At 45.4% G+C, this 17,995-nt stretch overlaps 1 protein-coding gene across 1 annotated transcript in view; it reads right to left on the reverse strand.

Annotated features, from left to right (window-relative positions):
- Window positions 1-7,332: 7,332 nt before the first annotated feature.
- The window catches only part of LOC119431221 (ubiquitin carboxyl-terminal hydrolase 10-like), a 64,425-nt gene continuing 53,762 nt past the window's right edge, over window positions 7,333-17,995 (reverse strand). The window contains exons 12-16 of the mRNA XM_037698698.2: window positions 14,670-14,792; window positions 13,300-13,389; window positions 11,093-11,237; window positions 10,967-11,026; window positions 7,333-10,071 (exon numbers count right to left, since the gene is read on the reverse strand). Coding sequence (XP_037554626.1) covers window positions 9,869-10,071; window positions 10,967-11,026; window positions 11,093-11,237; window positions 13,300-13,389; window positions 14,670-14,792 — 621 coding nt within the window. The 3' untranslated portion in view covers window positions 7,333-9,868. The remainder of the gene's footprint in view (window positions 10,072-10,966; window positions 11,027-11,092; window positions 11,238-13,299; window positions 13,390-14,669; window positions 14,793-17,995) is intronic.

Raw genomic sequence — 17,995 nt, forward strand, 5'->3', positions numbered from 1 at the left:
TGCTAGTCAATTGACATTCCTTCACTCTGTGGAAAAGGTTATGTGGTTTAAAATCCTAAACCACTGACTTTCTTTTACCCTGTGTACATTGCAATTTCTTGCATATTTCAGTCTTTCACTTTTGTCATTTTTCTTAATCCTTCTTTAACTGTACTCTACTGGGATTCACTAGTGCAATGTACCTTAATAAAGCGAAGCTTTATATGTCTATGGTCGGATACAACTTAAGTCTGCAGTGAAGCCCCGCCAGCCACTGTTTCTCCGCGAGGCTGCAAATAGTTCGTACTTCAAAGTTTCCCTAGTTACCTAAATAAGGCAGTAACCACAAAATTAAAATTAAACACGCGTAATTTTATACATTTTCACTCAACTATTATAGTAGAAAGTACAAGTACAACAATTACAGTCGTATCAAGTATGACGCCATTTTGAAAACGTCGCATGACGACGATTTTGTTTGCTTCTGTGATTGGCTGGAGGAGTAACACAACCCCATGCAGTCCGTCTGTCTTTTTTGCCAACTGCTGTTTTTAAAGTTGTAGCCTACTATAGGCGAAATCGTATATGGCTAGGCGAAATCGCCTGTGTACACAAAGCTATAATCATCAGCATTCGTTCGAGCGTCGTCATCTTCTTCCGCAGCTGGTTCGTTGGCGCCTCTCGGTTTGCGCTCGTGCTCGCCCAGTCAAAAAAATCAATTGACTCCAATTGGCTTTTCCAATAGGAATCAACTGGGACCAATAGGAACCAATTGGAAAATGCTTACTTCCAACCGGTTACGATTGGATCAGAGGAGAAACGTATTGGAGTTGCCAATTGAAATGAACTGGACCCAATTGGAACCGATTGGAAAATCCCTAGTTCCAACTGGTTACGATTGAGCCAAAGTGAAACCAATTAAGTCCGATTGGACTTGCCAATTGGAATCAACTGGCCCCATTGGGAAATCCTTACCTCCAATTGGTTATGATTGAGTCAGGGATGGAATCAATTGAGTCCAATTGGACTTGCCAGTTTGATCCAGCTAGGCCCACCTTACATTCCCAACTGAGTCTAATTGGACTAGCAATAGGTCGAATAAACTAACTAGAATGTAACCAACTGGGAAATAATACTTTTAGATTATGAACCCATTCAAGCAAACTGGTATGAGTTATATCTATATATGCATGCAGTACTAAGGCTATAGCGAATCTGTTTCTGACAGCTGGAATCCTATTTAGGTTTGCTTTGTGGGGTATTTATGTGTATTGGTATTGCCCACGTACTGGTGCAATTGGCCATTCTAACCAATTGGTTTCAAACCAATTGGCACCCATTGGGTACAATTGGTCACTCCAACAAAAACCAATTGGTCACATTCCAGTTGGTTCAATTGGTCCAGTTATGTACTAATTTACGATTGGAAATTTTCCAATTGGTACCAATTGGAAATTTCCCAATTGGAGTCAATTGCTTTTTTTGACTGGGCGGCATGCACTCGTGCCACTGCTCCCGCGTTCGTCGTCATCTACTTCCATAGCTGGCTGCGTAGCCACTAATCATTCCAGCGTAGAGAGAGAGACAGAGAAGTTTAATGATGCAAAATGCAGAGAAGTAGGCCTGAGGTAAATTCCTCTAGCCAGCTACTCGGCGTTGGGGGAAGGGGAAGAGGGAAAGAAAGAGGGAAGAAAGAGGCGCATGATGGGTGGCGATGACGAGAGGAGGAGGATGTAAAACATATGGCAAGCAATTTGGCATGCTCAAAGCCTACATTCCAGCGTAGAATTTCACTTCTCTTCTGTCGTCGTAATAGGAGACCGCGTTTACGGCGCTATGAGCCATTTAAGGGGGTATGAGCCATTCATTGTCTTACGTGACGGACAGATTTAATTTTGTAGAGTGAGCTACACTGGCCGATGTTGAGCAGTTACGCGTGGCTCCTGTAGAGCCGTGCTGCGCATGAAGCAGATTTCTGCCGTCGGCGTCGCCGTCGCCGTGAGGTTCCGACGTATGACGTCAATGGAGATGAAATCGTCGCCGCGCGCCGCCGAACGCTGTATGTGCGAGTGAAAGGGCGCGAGGGACGCGCGCTTTCACGGGGAGTGAACGCACGGCGGAGAACAAACGCGCGTTCTGTGCCGTGCTCCCTTAAGGGGGGACGCGGCTTTCGCATCGCGAAAAATGGCTAAAAAATCGATTTTTTGAAAATCAAATTTTCACTTTCTATAACTCTTATTCTACCTGATTCCGAAATATCATCACTGAAAACCAAGTAGAAGTGCTCTAAAAAAATTGTTGTATCAGCCAAGGTGCCGAAAAATTTCGCGGAAATCGCGAAAGAACGGCGTTTTTCAAGCCACGATATCTCCGGAACGGCGCAGCCGAGCGCCGCCATCTTGGTCTCGTTGGAAAGCGCATTTCTCCGTCTTCAAATTTGCCGCTTCAGCTATCTCCTCCATACAGAAACGAGCACACAAAGAGCCAATGATTGAAGGTCTTGCCGGAGCCACCGATTGGCCGCGCCCGCCACGTGACTCCAGCGCGGTTCGCCATTGGTCCGGTGCTCGCTCCGTGACGGCGTCGTCTGCTCCGCTTGTTGCGGTCTCCTCGCGAGCTCCGGACAGTTTCCGTAATCTCGACGAGTGGCGGGCGCTATGCGGACATCGTAGTAGCGTGGCCGATCCCGCTTTTATTGCGATAGCAATTATATGGACACTCAAAAGCAGATTTCTGCCGTCGCCGTCGCCGTGAGGTTCCGTATGACGTCATTTGGAGATGAAATCGTCGCCGCGCGCCGAACGCTGTATGTGCGAGTGAAAGGGCGCGAGGGGCGCGTCTTTCACGGGGAGTGAACGCACGGCGGAGAACAAACGCGCGTTCTGCGCCGTGCTCGCTTAAGGGCTGCAGAATTAGGCGTCTCGTTTCTCCTTTACAATCACCATATATGTAGAGCAAACGCGCCTTCTTCAGACGCGCGAGAGGCCGTGGGGGAGGGGGAAGGAAGGGACGCGACGTTTAGCTGCGGCACCAAGTGCCTATTTATATGAGAGGCTCCAGCAACAGTCACCAACGCCGCACGCATTTTGAGCTAACGCGGGCAAAACGCCGATGGCGTCGACAACAGTTCTGCGTGTTGTTGCTACCAAAGCCGCTCACCTTACTTCGTATGACATTGCTGTGTTGCTATCGCATTCATTGCTTCGCCCTTAGGGCGAAACTGTGACATTTTTTGTGGACGTCTTAGACCCGCGGCTAGGCATTCCGAGCATCGGCGACGCGGACTTCGCGACCAAGCTTCGGGCACGAAATCCTCGGACACGATGCTAAGCCTTTCGCGCGCGGACTTCTCGGATCCTTGCCTAAGCATTTCGTGCATCGGCGCCTCCGACTGCGCAACTAAGCACATCGAGCGTCGACTCCTCGAGCCCGCGGCTACGCATTTCGCGCGTCGGCACATCGCTCATCGAGAGTCGACACCTCGGACCCGCGGCTAGGCACTTCGCGCGTCGGCATCGCGAGCGTCGACTCCCCGAGCCCGCGGCCAGGCATTTCGCGCGTCGGCACCTCGGACTGCGCGGCTAATCTAATCGAGCGTCGACTCCTCGAGCCCGCGGCTAGGCATTTCGCGCGTCGGCACATCGCTCATCGAGTGTCGACTCCTCGGACCCGCGGCTAGGCACTTCGCGCATCGGCACCTCGAGCGTCGACTCCTCGAGCCCGCGGCCAGGCATTTCGCGCGTCGGCACCTCGGACTGCGCGATTGAGCTCACCGAGCGTCTATTCTTTGGACCCGCGACCAGGCATTTCGCACATCGGCACCTCAGACCCGCGACTTAGCACATCGGGCGCCGACGATAATATATATTATCGTATTGCCACGATATCTCGTACCAATACCTATCATACCACCCCTTCATAAAAAGAACCTCATCATGAGCTCTGTTCACTAGGCCACTTGGGCTGGCACAGACACCTGGCTGCAGAAGTGAGGCATCATACAAAAGTACAGGCTGGAAAGCACCTAGCAGCTGCATTGCTGCCTATCTATCAGTGGCTCTCCTAACATCCATAGCCATTGTCAATGGAAGATGATCCAAAAATTCAGTAACATGGTCGATTCTACCAAAAGAAAACAATGCCTCACTGTCTGTACTAGAGACTGCTATCAATGAGGCAGTCTGCAGGTACAACACTAGAACTACTGTATATTTATGCCCACATAGTTCTGCACCTCACTTGGTTTGAAACCCAGACACCATGCTCTTTGTAGAGCAGCAGTAAAGAATGCCATACAAACATGAAAAACACAGAACAAAGGCACAGCAGACCAAAGGCCACATGTCCAAGAAGCCCCACATCACAAAACACATCAAAGATTACAAATTTGGTGCGTTTTAGAGAACTGAAGAGAAGGGGAAACTTTGAGAGCCGTTTTCTCAAAACTGTTTTTTCGCCTTTCTGCTCAGATTCTGGAGCTGATTTCTTCGTTACCGTTTCGCCTATTTTGATTCTGTTTTTTTTTTGTCACGCTCCTTGGACTACAGTGCAGGTCGAGACAGTCTTGCATTTTTATCTTGACTTTTTATAAATTTATGGTGTGGCTATTCGTTCACTCCGAAAGTGTGCTTGGTGCGAAGGTAACTTCAAAAATGACTATCTAAAAAATTTGTGTAGCGAAAAAAAAAAAAAGTAAGACTGTCACGACCTCCAGCACGCATTGAGCTATGCATTCAATACTCAACGAGCCTTCCATCATGTTTTTTAAGCTCCCCAGGCCCTCCAGAAAGTTCAAGAGAGAAAAATTCTGCTCAATAAAATGTTCTCAAGGTATCACTCTGAAACTTTTATGGAAGTATCAGGGAGACATTCTAAACATTTGTGCCAATTTTCATCAAAATCTATGAAGAAATCGGGAAGTTGATTTTCAAAGCCACGTCCCCCCTTAAGGGCTGCAGAAGTAGGCGTCTCTTTCCTCCTTTACAATCACCATATATGTAGAGCAAACGCGCCTTCTTCTGACGCACGAAAGGCCGTGGGGGGGAGGGAAGGGAGGCGACGTTTAGCTGCGGCACCAAGTGCCTATTTAAATCAGAGGCTCCGGCAACAGTCACCAACGCCGCACGAATTTCTGCGAACGCGGGCAAAACGCCGACGGCGTCGACAACAGTTCTGCGTGTTGCCGGTGCTGCTGCATGTCCAAGTTTATTCAGCTTATAAAGCTACTATCATTACTCCGTATAGCTCTCTACAAATTTGCTATCGCAATTGATGCTTCGCCTTTCAGGTGAAACTGCGACAACTTTTTGATAGGTAGTTCAGCGAACACAAAGGTGCTGTCCTACTAGATGTAAAGGAAGTGCCTCGACTGCGAAAGGGAGCGGTTCCTTCAATTTTCGAGGGAAGCCTGGCGCAGCTCAATGATGCTGAATGCCAGGAGGAACCAGAAGACGCCGATGCGGAAAGACGGGAAGAGCGCAATTTGTCCACAACTACACACAGTGTAGCCGCTTTCCTTATCCAAACGACACATGCCTTAATGAAAATTCTCAGCCTTGCCTTCGAGTAAATTCCCCCAGTTATGGACATAATCTGAGCTTCCCTTGTGAAATTCATAAGCAGCAAACACAAGCAGAAATTCTTCATTATTATGTTTTAAATGAGACTGTCGCAATTTACCTCGCAAGAGAACTGGGCGACACGAAAAGCATCGCGAGGGAAAAAAAAAAAAAGAAAAAAAAAAAAAAAAACCCGGATGTCCCGAAAGGCTTTGAACTGCCGCCGCAAAATAATGTGAAAGCGAAAGTGCTGACGTATTGTGAGCTTCAGAGCTGAAGCTCACAGTATTTATACCTGTCGGCGAGAACGGCGTTACCATAACTAGAGCAGTGTACTAGATTACTAGTACTATATACTAGTACACTTTACCATAACGGCGTCGTCGTCCATGACATCCACCAAGGTTATTGGACGAACATCACTTCAGAAAAGCCCGCGACACGGCAAAGCTTTACGCGGATTTCGAAGTGATGCACGGCGCGACTTCTAAGACCGAATTCACTTGACGCGCCTATCGTGCATCTTTCACTTCGATTAGTGGGTAAACAGAGATGAATGTTTATTACGCACTCACATCACAAACGCCGAGTTTGAATGCGAGTGCGATTGGCAAAGTGTCCCGCCAATAACTTTTCTCAAAGCTTGCGACAATAAAATGAAACAGGAATATTTTTTGATCGACAACAGCGACACGGAAGTGCGGGCTGATGTACCTTCTAAAGGGTTTGTGTAAATTTTTTATCGGGGGACCGTAAAAACAGGGAGCGCCGCCCGTACACCGCGGCCGCCTAGGCTGGAGCCGCCTTCTTTTGCCTCTAGCTGCCGGCTTCACTTTCTCCCGTAGGCGGCGGCAGGGACTGCCCTGCCGCATCACAAGTTTTATTTATAACCTTGGTTTAAACCACTGACAGTTCCTGGGAGGTCAATACTTCAGCTGTGACGATGAGGTCAAATCAGCTGTCAGTTCATAGAGAAATCTATGCTGTTGGCATGAGCGTCTCTTAAATGGTATTAGCTCGAGAAACGAAATCTTGCACGTCCGAAAGTTTCGTAATCATTGAAAATAAGTTCAGATTTGACTAGAATGCCTTTCGCACTACATAAATTAGCTACCATTATTGGTCTATGTATCAAAGCACTCCTATCTGAACGCAGAATGCAATGGCAACACGCATGCATAACTAATGCAAACTGGCATGTATAATGTAATGTTTTATTGAAACAGACGAGTTTGCGAAGTCCGAAGGCTACATGAAGCCAGCAAAATAAATAAATAATAATGGGGTTTTACGTGACAAAACCACTATCTGATTACGAGGCACGCCTCCGGAAATTTGGACCACCTGGGGTTCTTTAACGTGTACCTAAATCTAAGTACACGGGTGTTTTCGCATTTCGCCCCCATCGAAATACGGCCGCCGTGGCCGGGATTCGATCCCGCGACCTCGTGCTCAAGCCCAACACCATAACCACTAAGGCAACCACGGCGGGTCCAGCAAAAGGAAGCTTAAGCAAATCCATGCACTGACCACCCACCATTGCCATGCTCGTTAAACCGCACCACTCACAGCTCGCGAACACGAGTGGCAGTTTAAGTAAATGGCCTCAGATCGGGCGACGTAGAACCTCGAGGCCATGGTTAAATGCAACGTTGCCTTGGGCTTGTCTGGGACCAGTCCTGCAATGTTTTGGCGTTTTGGCATGTTGACACTCGTCCACGGAAAGGCCGTATCGGCTGTGTACATGACTCGCATTTCACAGCAAGAAGCATTCGTTGTTGGGAGACAAGGACTAAGAGAAGCCTTCAATGTTTTTATTCACGCGATGTCTTGCATTTCAATATTATTTTGCCCTAAATGAAAGAAAATCCCACCATAGGCAATAACTTGAAGCACTCCTGGCAGGTTTATAGTTTATTTAAAAAAAAAGTAACCCACTGCAAATCACTCAATGAACATAAAAACAGCCCTATTCGCTTCAGAATTTCAAGCAGTAACAAGTTTAAAACATGTCTAAAAATCTGCCACCAGTTTTCTTAAAGTGAAACTACTATATACACAGTATTAGAAATATATAGTCCTCTAATTGAGGTACTTCTTGCGTATTGTGTATTAAATTTGCCAACAGCAGGTGTAGTTCTTATATAGCTTGCACTCAAAACAGACATTCCTCAATTAACTTATGGGTAAACAAGGTGACTTTGCACACACAATTGGAACAACCTACATATCTTTACAAGAGGGACAAAGCATGCTGCTTGCATCAGTGTGTATGTACAGTTATGAAAATGTTCTCAGAAAAACTCATGTTTGCCTACAGGAAACACCCCAGCCAACCAAACCATTTTCAGCAAAGCTAATGCAAACTGACTAGCTCTAATAATATAGCAAGGCACTGTTCCTGACTTAAGTGATCAGTGTGAAAAACACAAAGCAACAAACCCAAAGGGGAACTATGCATGTAGGTTCAGGGTCACCATGCAAATTAAGTCACTCTCTCACATACACCGATGTTGCACTTTACACCAGCAAAAAAGTTTACAACAAAAACAATGCAATGCACAACTTTTTATGATTCATGAGTAAACATGTAAGCATAGTTTCTCAAGCACTTTTGTGAGTCCTGAGAACACTGACCATGTGGAGTGACTCACAAGCACGGTACAGAACAATGCAATGCACAACTTTTTATGATTCATGAGTAAACATGTAAGCATAGTTTCTCAAGCACTTTTCTCAGTCCCGAGAACACCGACCATGTGGAGTGACTCACAAGCACGGTACAGAACACCCCATACAACATGAGCCAAGTTTTCGATACACCATTTGACCTGACAGTTACATTCGTGTGCACTGAAAGCCAAGTGAAAAGATCCACAGTGCAAATAAATGAGGCGCACTTACACAGCGAATTGTGAACATTCATGATATAGAAACTTCCAAGTGAAAAAGAAATGAGCAAGATTCAGAATATACATGGCATATGAACTTGATATTATGGTGCATGTGGGGTGACCTGCCTTTAGATGTCACCCAGCTACCTAAGCTACCATTACCATGAGTACTACTGGTGCAAACATATGCCAATGTGTTCTTGTTCTTTAGCTTGAACTGCAAGGCAAACTAATCTTTTAAACCTGTTGCATATTCTGTAAAAAGAAGTCCTGAGTCCAAAAATTAATACCAAATTTTAACACTTATTGGCAGAGATACTGTAGCATCCATCACAGCATGAAAGTTGGTCTTCACCATCCATGCAAGATGTGGCTGCTTTTTAAATCCTGGTTATCATCAGGACATATATGACAACAAGCAAAATCTTTATAACAATATCTCTCCTTTACATTAAAGAACACATGCTTAAAGATGACAGCGTTACTTTAGTTACAATTAAGCTGTTAAACAGCTTCAAAAATGAAAGACAGCAGTATATAAACTGGGTCACAATAAATTCAAAAGATTAGTGCAGTGATGTGTAACACCAGTGAAGTTTCACTAAGTAATATCTTTGAAAGCACCGTGTGCATAAGGAGCAGGGGAAGGGATACAAGAGCACAGAACTGAGTTATCATGGAAGCATTAGGATAGGGAATCCTACATGATGCCTACACAGGCTTTCCATGTCTGTTCAAGAGGGGGGGGGGGGGGGGGGGGAGAAACAGTCCACCTTTTAGACTGGTTGCATAAGAGTACAGTAGCATACCAAGAACTATGAATCATGAGGCACTTATGTGAGTTTCTTTTGCATGGAAAGCACTCCAATCATTAACACTAAAGAGTCTGCATGTTGCAGCTAGTAGTACTACAGCACTAAGTTCTGGCTTGATGCCCTTGCATAACACTTATGTACATATGCACATACACAACTGCAAAGCAACAGGGTGGCTGCCAGCAGACAAGTTTTAGCTGGGGGAGGAAGAGCCTTAAGCCAACCCTTCCTCCCCCAGCACCAAAGCATCACGAAAAGCACTCGGGTTCTGAAATGAATGCAAGGAGAGAAGGCCCATAATAAATAGCTGTGCACACACAAACAGACAAAACCAGAGTAACACATTGTCGGCAAAAAGAAAAACAGTGCCGCAGCTTGTTAAAAAAAGAGAACTTGCAGCAAACTACACGCAAATTGACACACACGGAGAACTTGCAGCAAACTACACGCCAATTGACACACACGGCACAAAGCAGACTGTATAGGTAGTGCCCACACTTTGCACAAGAGAAGTAGAGCAGAAAGTAATAATAAAAAAATAAAATGCACACGCTGGCCCACCACTTGCTGGCAATGCCTTGCCCAGTCCGCCTTTGAATGTCCTATTAAACTGGTTTTTTGTCTACCTAGCCTGATGGTCAGTGTCCGCACGTCGATAGAAGAGTAGATAGGGCACAAGAGACGAGTTCTCAAAACGCAGCAGTTCGCCTTGGGCAATGGGTGTCACATTGTCATCATCACAGCGAAGCCATGTGCGTCCTGCTGGGTGGAAGGCATCAGTCACATAATGACCTTTGTCTGTGCGCTCTCCACTGTGGCTTAATACTGAAATAAAATTTTAAAAAGATTAAAGCACTGACCAAGCGCTAGTAACATGTTAAGGGGGCAAATGGGTGTGAAGACAAAAAATTCACAGAAATTGATTTTTAATTTATTTTTCTAATTTCCATATCAGGGTGCACCTGCTGGTAAAAAACTACCTCAATATGACACGTCGTTGAGGCCGAAAACACTATTTGTCCAATGAAACGCTCAGTTCTGCCCATGAAAGTACTGAAATGGCCCATTTTGTGTCATTTGCCATTCCAAAACTGTATCATAGCCAGGCCATTTCAGTCTTGTTTGAAAGAGCATCCTCGCAGCTTGCTTTCCTGCCAAAACAAGCCTTCAGGGCTGCTTCAGAAGAAAACTACCTGGTTTTGCAGCATAAAATGTCATTTTTTCACCTTTTGTAATTACTTGCATTTTTCTCAATAAATAAATAAATAAATAAATAAAAAAATCCAAGCATAAAATTTTGGGAGCAGCACTGTGTCACTGCTACTCATTCAATCCTCTTGATTTCTTTTTTTGGGTGGTGAATGCTAGAGATTCAGAGTGCACAAAAGCTATGATATAGTGTAGGACAGACACTCCAACATTTTGAAATCTTGTAGAAATCACCAATTAAAATTCACATTTCTTCAGCTAAAATACAGATACAGTATAAACACCAAAATGCAAACTTGCATCCTTTTGAACATTCAGGAAGATACCTGCTTAATTTTAGCTCTCTTGATGCAGTACATTTTTTGCAAGTCAAATCCCAAATTTATAACACAAAAGTAATTGCAACTTTTTTTTTGATTGACTTAGAAAAAACTGTTGTAATCAGCACATACAACTGAATATTTGCTGAAAATATGTTCTTACCCCCCCCCCCCCCCCCTTCCTCCCTTACCTGCAAATAGCAAATAGCAGCGCTGCTGCTTATTTGACCTCTCGCTGGACGACACCAATCCTGAGAACAAAGAACACGCACAGGTCAGACAATGATGAAATTTCATGCCTACTTCACAGTACTTACTGCGGTCAAGCTGAAGTTGATGAGGTATCTGTATGGCATTCATAAGCTTCTTGCAGCCACCATTTTTGTCATACACAAAACGTTTTAGATGAAGAATAAGCACCAGCGGTAGCTTTTCCAAGGTAGTTCTGCGCAATGCATCCACCTGAAAAAGATGTGGCACACCAATTAAAACAAGCAAGTGCCTTATTTCCACACCAAATGCGTGTCGAAATATTTTCACAGGAGGTACGTTACATCACTTTTGTCAGAATGCCGGGACCAGCAGGAAATAAAGAAAACAAATTATCAAAGGCGGTTTAGGCAACAATGAAAAGACCAAGAAAATCAGTTATTAGGGGTTCAAATCAAAGCCAACTTGCAAGGAAATCTCACTTTGTCTAAATTGGCAATAAATGGGGCACTTGCATTTACCGGGTGAGCAAGGTATTTGAGAACACTATTCCTCATCGCCATAGACACCAGCAGGCTCATCATATCTATCTACGTGTGCGGCTTCTTGTTGGATGACCCCTTATTCATACTGTGCAGTTTGTTTAAAGATGGAAGCGTACAGGTTGACGCAGGAAATGAAACGCCATGCAGTCCTCGTCGCCCTAGCCACACACCATAGCGACATGGAAATTGACACCTTTCTGAACGAGGCGAAGTCTATCGCTTGCAAGGTAACTGAACTGATATGTTCTGGCGGTGACGTGGCATCTGTGGCGAAAAGGCAAAAGCACAGTCAGCGGTCAGACGTCATCAGAACCCCAAATTTTTTTCTGGTGGGTGCAAGTCATCGTGATTGACGACCCAGGGAAGTCAATGCCGGCCATTGCAAAGGAGCTCCAAGTCAGAGTTGACAGTCAAACTCGCTGTGCACGAGGACTTGAGGTACCATTCCTATGTCATGAGGAAGAGGCAATTCATGTCCAATAAAGCTCGGGAGAATTGTCTGCTCCGGTCAAAGCGCTTGCTAAGCAAGCTGGAGAGACTTGAGGAGCCTGGAATGCTGTTTTTTTTTTCCCCCGAGATGAAAAGAACTTTGACCAAGAGCAAAGAGTTAACCACCGTAACGACAGGTGGCTTTGCACAAGCGCTGATGAGGTGCCTACAGTGATGCACACAAAATTTACGTCGTCTGTGATGGTGTTAGCTGTGTCAGCAATGAGAGCAACGTCATGCCGCCACACTTTTTTTTGCAGAAGGACTCTGCGTTAATGCTGCCGCGTACGTGGAGGTGCTTGCCACTAATGTAAAGCCCTGGATAGAGACTGTTTCAAAAGGAAGACCTTATGTCTTCAGCAAGATTCAGCTCCCGCCCACACCGCCTAAGTCAGCCAGGAGTGGCTGGCTGACAACTTCTACGACCCCGTCACTCGCAACTTGTGACTTCCTAGTTCTCCAAATTTAAATCTGCTCGACTACTATGTCTGGGGCGTCGTTGAGAAAGAGGCCAAAAAACAGCCACATAATACAAAAGAATCGCCGAAGGCCGCCATTGCTGATCCAATGGCCAACATCTCTAAGGATCTACCTGATCCGTGTATTCATCCGTTTCCGAAGCCGATTTGAATCGGTTATTGCTGCGGATGGCAGATTCATTAAGTAATTGTGGAAATAAACCGTAAGAGAAGTATTTCACAAAGCTTGGTGAAAATATGTCTATTTTTGCTGGATATATTCTTCTCTGCCTGAAGCCAACATTGTGTTCTCAAATACCTTGCGCACCCGGTATATATATATATATATATATATATATATATATTACTGAAACAATCTTGGCGAAGCTGCAGGGCTGGTAACGGCCCAATTTTCTTATTAGCCGCTTTTAAATTGTACCTAACCTGGGGCGCGATCTTGTACGCGTTCCAAAATGGAACGAAGGCGTTCCGTTCCATCGAGCCGCACACGATTGGTCAATTTGAACCGCGACGTTCAAATTGACCAATCGTGTGCGGCTCGATGGAACGGAACGCCTCCGTTCCATTTTGGAACGCGTACAAGATCGCGCCCCAGATATGATGCAAGCCACAGCATGGTGCCTCAGTAACGTTTCAGCATTCCGTGGGTGGCACCTTATCGCTAAGGTCATGCTGAAGAGTCTTCACTTCCAATGAGCAATAATGGCGGCATTTTTCTTTCCGCAAATTCTAATAAGAAGTTGTGTTGAAACATTGACTTAGAAGCGAGAGTACTGACAAATGTCTCAAATATACACATACCTCTTTGTTGCTCTTGCTGCTATGGTAGTTCTGCACCTTCTCTTCAGCAGCGAGGTGCAGCAATGCCTCTTCTACATTTTTAACTCCATCCTGCAAAAAAAAAAGTAAAAGTAAAGTAAAGCCTGCATTACAGCTCGGCAATTATGCCACACTGCGAACTGGGGCTACAGCCATGACAAATGCCCGACAGCCATTTAGAGCCATTTGTGTATCTGCCAAACTACTGTAGCTAAAATTTAATTTCTAATCCCTTTTTAGTTTCTACAAACGTTCTACAAATGAATTGAAGAGGGCTGTTGATGGCAGTGTGAAGAAACACTACTGCATTATCAATGTTTGCCAAGTTGTCAAGGAGTACGGAAGCCACTTCATTAAAGTGAATTTTGGGCACAAAGACAAGAATATTGGTAAACAGGATGTTTTATTTTATTAACATAATTTTTAAAAATGGCCTGCTACATGTAGCGCAATTCTACTTGAGGCAGACATTTTTTTGAAAAAAAAATATCTGACTAATTACGTCATATTTGCCAATAAAATTTAATTCAATTACTTTATGTCACATATTGCAATTTACAAATTGTAGCCGGTGACATTTAAAGTCATACCCACTTGGAACGAATTCTGAGGATGAAACCAGTTTTGAGATATGCAATCAGAATGTTTGTAACAAAATGTCTTGGCGTTTTAACAACTTTTGAACTTCAATGTATAAAAAGACTTCTTGTTAAAGAAGTCAGTGAGACAACTGTGAATTTTTACGGCAAGTTTGACTGCACTAATCTCAAAACTGGTGCTAGTTTCAAAATTCTTTCCAAGTGAAATCTTTGGCTTCAATTTGTGTATGGCAATATTTGCACTAAAGTAATTAGAAGTTGGCTTTTGTGAAATTATTCAATTATGTATAGTTATTTACAGTGTAAGTATAGTTCTTTGAGTATTCCAGCTCAATGAGCAGATTAATCATAAATGATAGACAATTAAAAAAATTCTGTAAACGTTAAAGTAATACAGATACAAGAAAAAAGATTGTCTACAAATTTAACGTTTTACCGTGCATGAAAAGCGACCCTAAAAAAAATTTCGCAGATTTAACTGTAGTTGACAGCTACATAATGCAAAGCATTTATGATTTGTTGACAACAGTTATGTAGAGATTACAGGCTATAGTGAATCTAAGAATATTTGTATTGTCAAGATATAAGATTGAAAGCAAAGTAGGCCGGCACATTTTAAGGCTGCATTATCACTGGGATCCACCCACGGAAACAGCGAGATAGGCTCACCTGCCAAAAAGTGCATTGACTCTAAAAAGAGTGCTTCACATTAAAATGACAAAGAAGAGACCGTGAAAGACATAACCCAAGTACCTGGATGTCCAGCTGCAGAGTGAAGAATGGCTGAAGTGAAGCTGATGTCTCTCCATCAGCTGTCACAGAGGAGCGCATTTCACCTCCAAATATGTCCATTAATGGAGATTTTGAATACTCTGCCTGAAAAATAGGGAAAAATGATTCAGCACTCATACTGCTATCAAGAGAGTGCCCTGTTGCCAATAGCACCCATCTAAAGTGTGAATATTATTAAAAATAAAATAAACCTGAAACATTTCTGACAAAGGCTACACACTTGTGCCGGCAGTGCATGAAGGTGTGGAGATAGAACAAACCATTTTTTCTTCAAAATAGCGCATAAGTTAACACATGATAATGATTTCCATCGATATAATACTGTCGCAATTTCGAAAGCTGAAGTTCTGGTAAGATACTAATAGATTTTAAAGGTACATACTATAAATTACTAAGTCTAAATTGAGACTTACTGTGCTACAATTCTCAACAGGGATTTTTGTATTTGCAAGCATCCAACATTACCACCTCAAGTTAATGAAGTTTAAGGGGAGACTACTTGAAATACCTTTTTTAATTATTTTAGTGGAGGGCTGAAAATTCAGCCAATGTTCAAGTTTTTCATGAGGATTTCAAATGTTATTTTTTGTATAGCTGCTCTTGAGTAATGTCATACACAATGGCAAGATATGCGAGCTTTGTAGGCACTTTCAGTGGTGCAACAGCCAAAATAGGATTTGGAGCAATTTTTGGAGCAGGAAAATCTTGCATTTTGAGCTGGTTACGCGAAAAAAAAAAAAAAAATACCCACTGTTTTGGAGCACTAAATCCCAAATTTGGAGCAGTTTCACAAAGAACACTTACTCATAAAACGCCATAAAACTCGCCCCGCAAAATAAACGCACCCCCCAACTTTGCATTGGATTTCTGGGGGAAAAAAGTGCGTTCATTACCAAGTATACAGTCGAACCTCGATATATCGAACACGGATATATCGAATTATTGCCTATATCGAACGGTTCCTATATCACGCGGGAAATCGCATGCATTTTTAATTTTTTTATTTCGAACGATGTTTGACGCATAATGGATATATCGAACTCGGCCACCCCATCCGCGCTCCGTTGACAGGCGGCGAGCTTTCCCGCAACACTTTCGAAACTAGCGGCAGCGCGGTGGGCGTTTACGACCACTGCACACATCGATGGCGCCGAGAGCGCCACTTGAACGTAGCGGCGTGCGCACGCCGCATCCTTGCAGCGTCGACGGGTCGACGCACTGCACTTGTTGGACTAGCTCCTCCCCGTCGTCGCATCCCTGGTCGCATCGATCGTTGCGCTCGTAGCCTCGTTGTGTTCGTGTGTGTGGAGTTAGGCCTGTCGCACGTCGTGGTGTGTGTGTAACGATGGCTGCAAACGCTAAGAAACGGACGACTCTGACTTTTGCTGCTAAACTAGAAGCAATCCAGCGCGTCGAGAATGGCGAGAAGTCGAGCGTCGCAGAAGCGTTTGGCATACCAAGGAGCACATTGAGTACGACAGCACTGGTACAACAGCAGAGCGGACAGATGTGGAGATCGTCGCCAAAGTTACTGCTGAGCAGCCAAATAAAAACGCTGCCGAGATGGATCCCGCAAGCTCTGATGATGCCCCGCTCCCTACATCAGCTGAGGTCATAGCTGCTCTGGCCCTTGTGGCGGCGGCGGCGCGATTGAAGGCACCGGCCTATCACTTGTGGATCGCCTGGATTACATTGAGGACGCAGTCGTCAAACACGCCATTGCAAACAAAAAGCAGGCTACCCTTTTTCAGTATTTTAAGCGGACGCAATAAATGCTTTGTTTGAATCCTCAAGTGAGTACTTACTGCACCATGATTGGTTCATTGGTTGTGTTCCACAAGTTTTTGACGCATTTTTTACTTGATTTTTTTTATATCGAATTCTGGATATATCGAACTATTTCGCGATCGCCGCGCTGTTCGATATATCGAGGTTCGACTGTATACGGTAATTCACATTAGCAGCGTAGGTGAGGGCAGGGGTGCGATCGGAGATAGTTGTTCACAGCGCGCGTTCAGTTTCGCCGGGGGAGGGCGCTGCGAGCGCGCAAGCGAATAGTCGCTCCGTCAATATTCCCTTTTTTCCTGGAAACGCTTTCAAAACTCTGCTCTTCGACCGGCCAGTATACTCCTACCCGCCTCTGACGTTACTGGAAAACTTTTCATCAGAGTTGGAACTCCAGATCGGCAATGACAGGCACCGAAAGGCAAGCATAGCTGCCGCTTCGGCGATAAGCCTAACGGCGGCGGCGGCGTTCACGGCGATGAACGGCGAACAGAGCCCCGCCGGCTCCGCGTGCCTTCCTGTTCAGGTGCCCCTCACTCTCTCGCTGTCGTCTGCTCCCGAGCCATCCCCTGCTGCCCTACCACCGGCTGCTGAATTGCATGCATACCGCCAGCAGCAGTTTCTTCTCAACCGAAACATCAGCTGCGATGCCATGGAACCAACCAATGCACGCATCGCGGACCAGCCCCCGAACTCGACAATCCAGCCAACCCAAGTGAGAATGGACACTACGACCCCAGTGCAGACGAACAACCCGTCGGCGCCCACATCTAATGCTCCGGAACTCACGGCGGCACAGATGATGGAGGACATAACAGCCCCACCACTAACAAGCACCCAATCATCGATACAACCTACTGCCTTAAAATCAACGGACACTCATGCCACGCATGGCACAGTGGTCAGTCGATTTTATTCTCCTAACCCATTTGACGTGCTAAACCCCAGCAACAACCACATCGGCGACAGCAATTCTGCCCCAACAATAACACCACATTTCCAAGCAGTGTGGAGCTCCCGCGCAGCGGAAGCTGACAACCGCCCATGGCAGCAGCAGCGAAAACACACCAAAATTCAAGCATCAAGCTTGAATACTCCTCCGCAACCTGTGACTCGCACACGCCAAACGGTCCTGCTCCGGCCTGCCGAGCGTTTCGCCGTGTCGGAAATACCTCACGGAGCGCTGCAGGATGGTGTCATGGCCATCGGAGGCCCTCAAACCCAAGATTACCGCATCCGCATTCAGCCCGAGGCGAATCTCATCGCCATTGACGCATGGAACCCCTCCCTCATACCCCGTTTTCTCGGGCTAACAACCATTCAAGACGGAGTTCGAAATTTCGCATTCCGCCCGTACGAAGCAACGTCGCCAGACCACGCGAGGGGCATATTTCATGGTTTCGACAAGACGATGGCCCCACGCTCCTCACACAAATCGCCTGCCGGACCCACAAGCCGGTTGCCACACGTCCACTCGACAGCCAAGGCCGCAGCGTGCTTGT

Source organism: Dermacentor silvarum, chromosome 1 (genome assembly GCF_013339745.2).
Source record: "Dermacentor silvarum isolate Dsil-2018 chromosome 1, BIME_Dsil_1.4, whole genome shotgun sequence".
NCBI classification, from domain to species: domain Eukaryota; kingdom Metazoa; phylum Arthropoda; class Arachnida; order Ixodida; family Ixodidae; genus Dermacentor; species Dermacentor silvarum.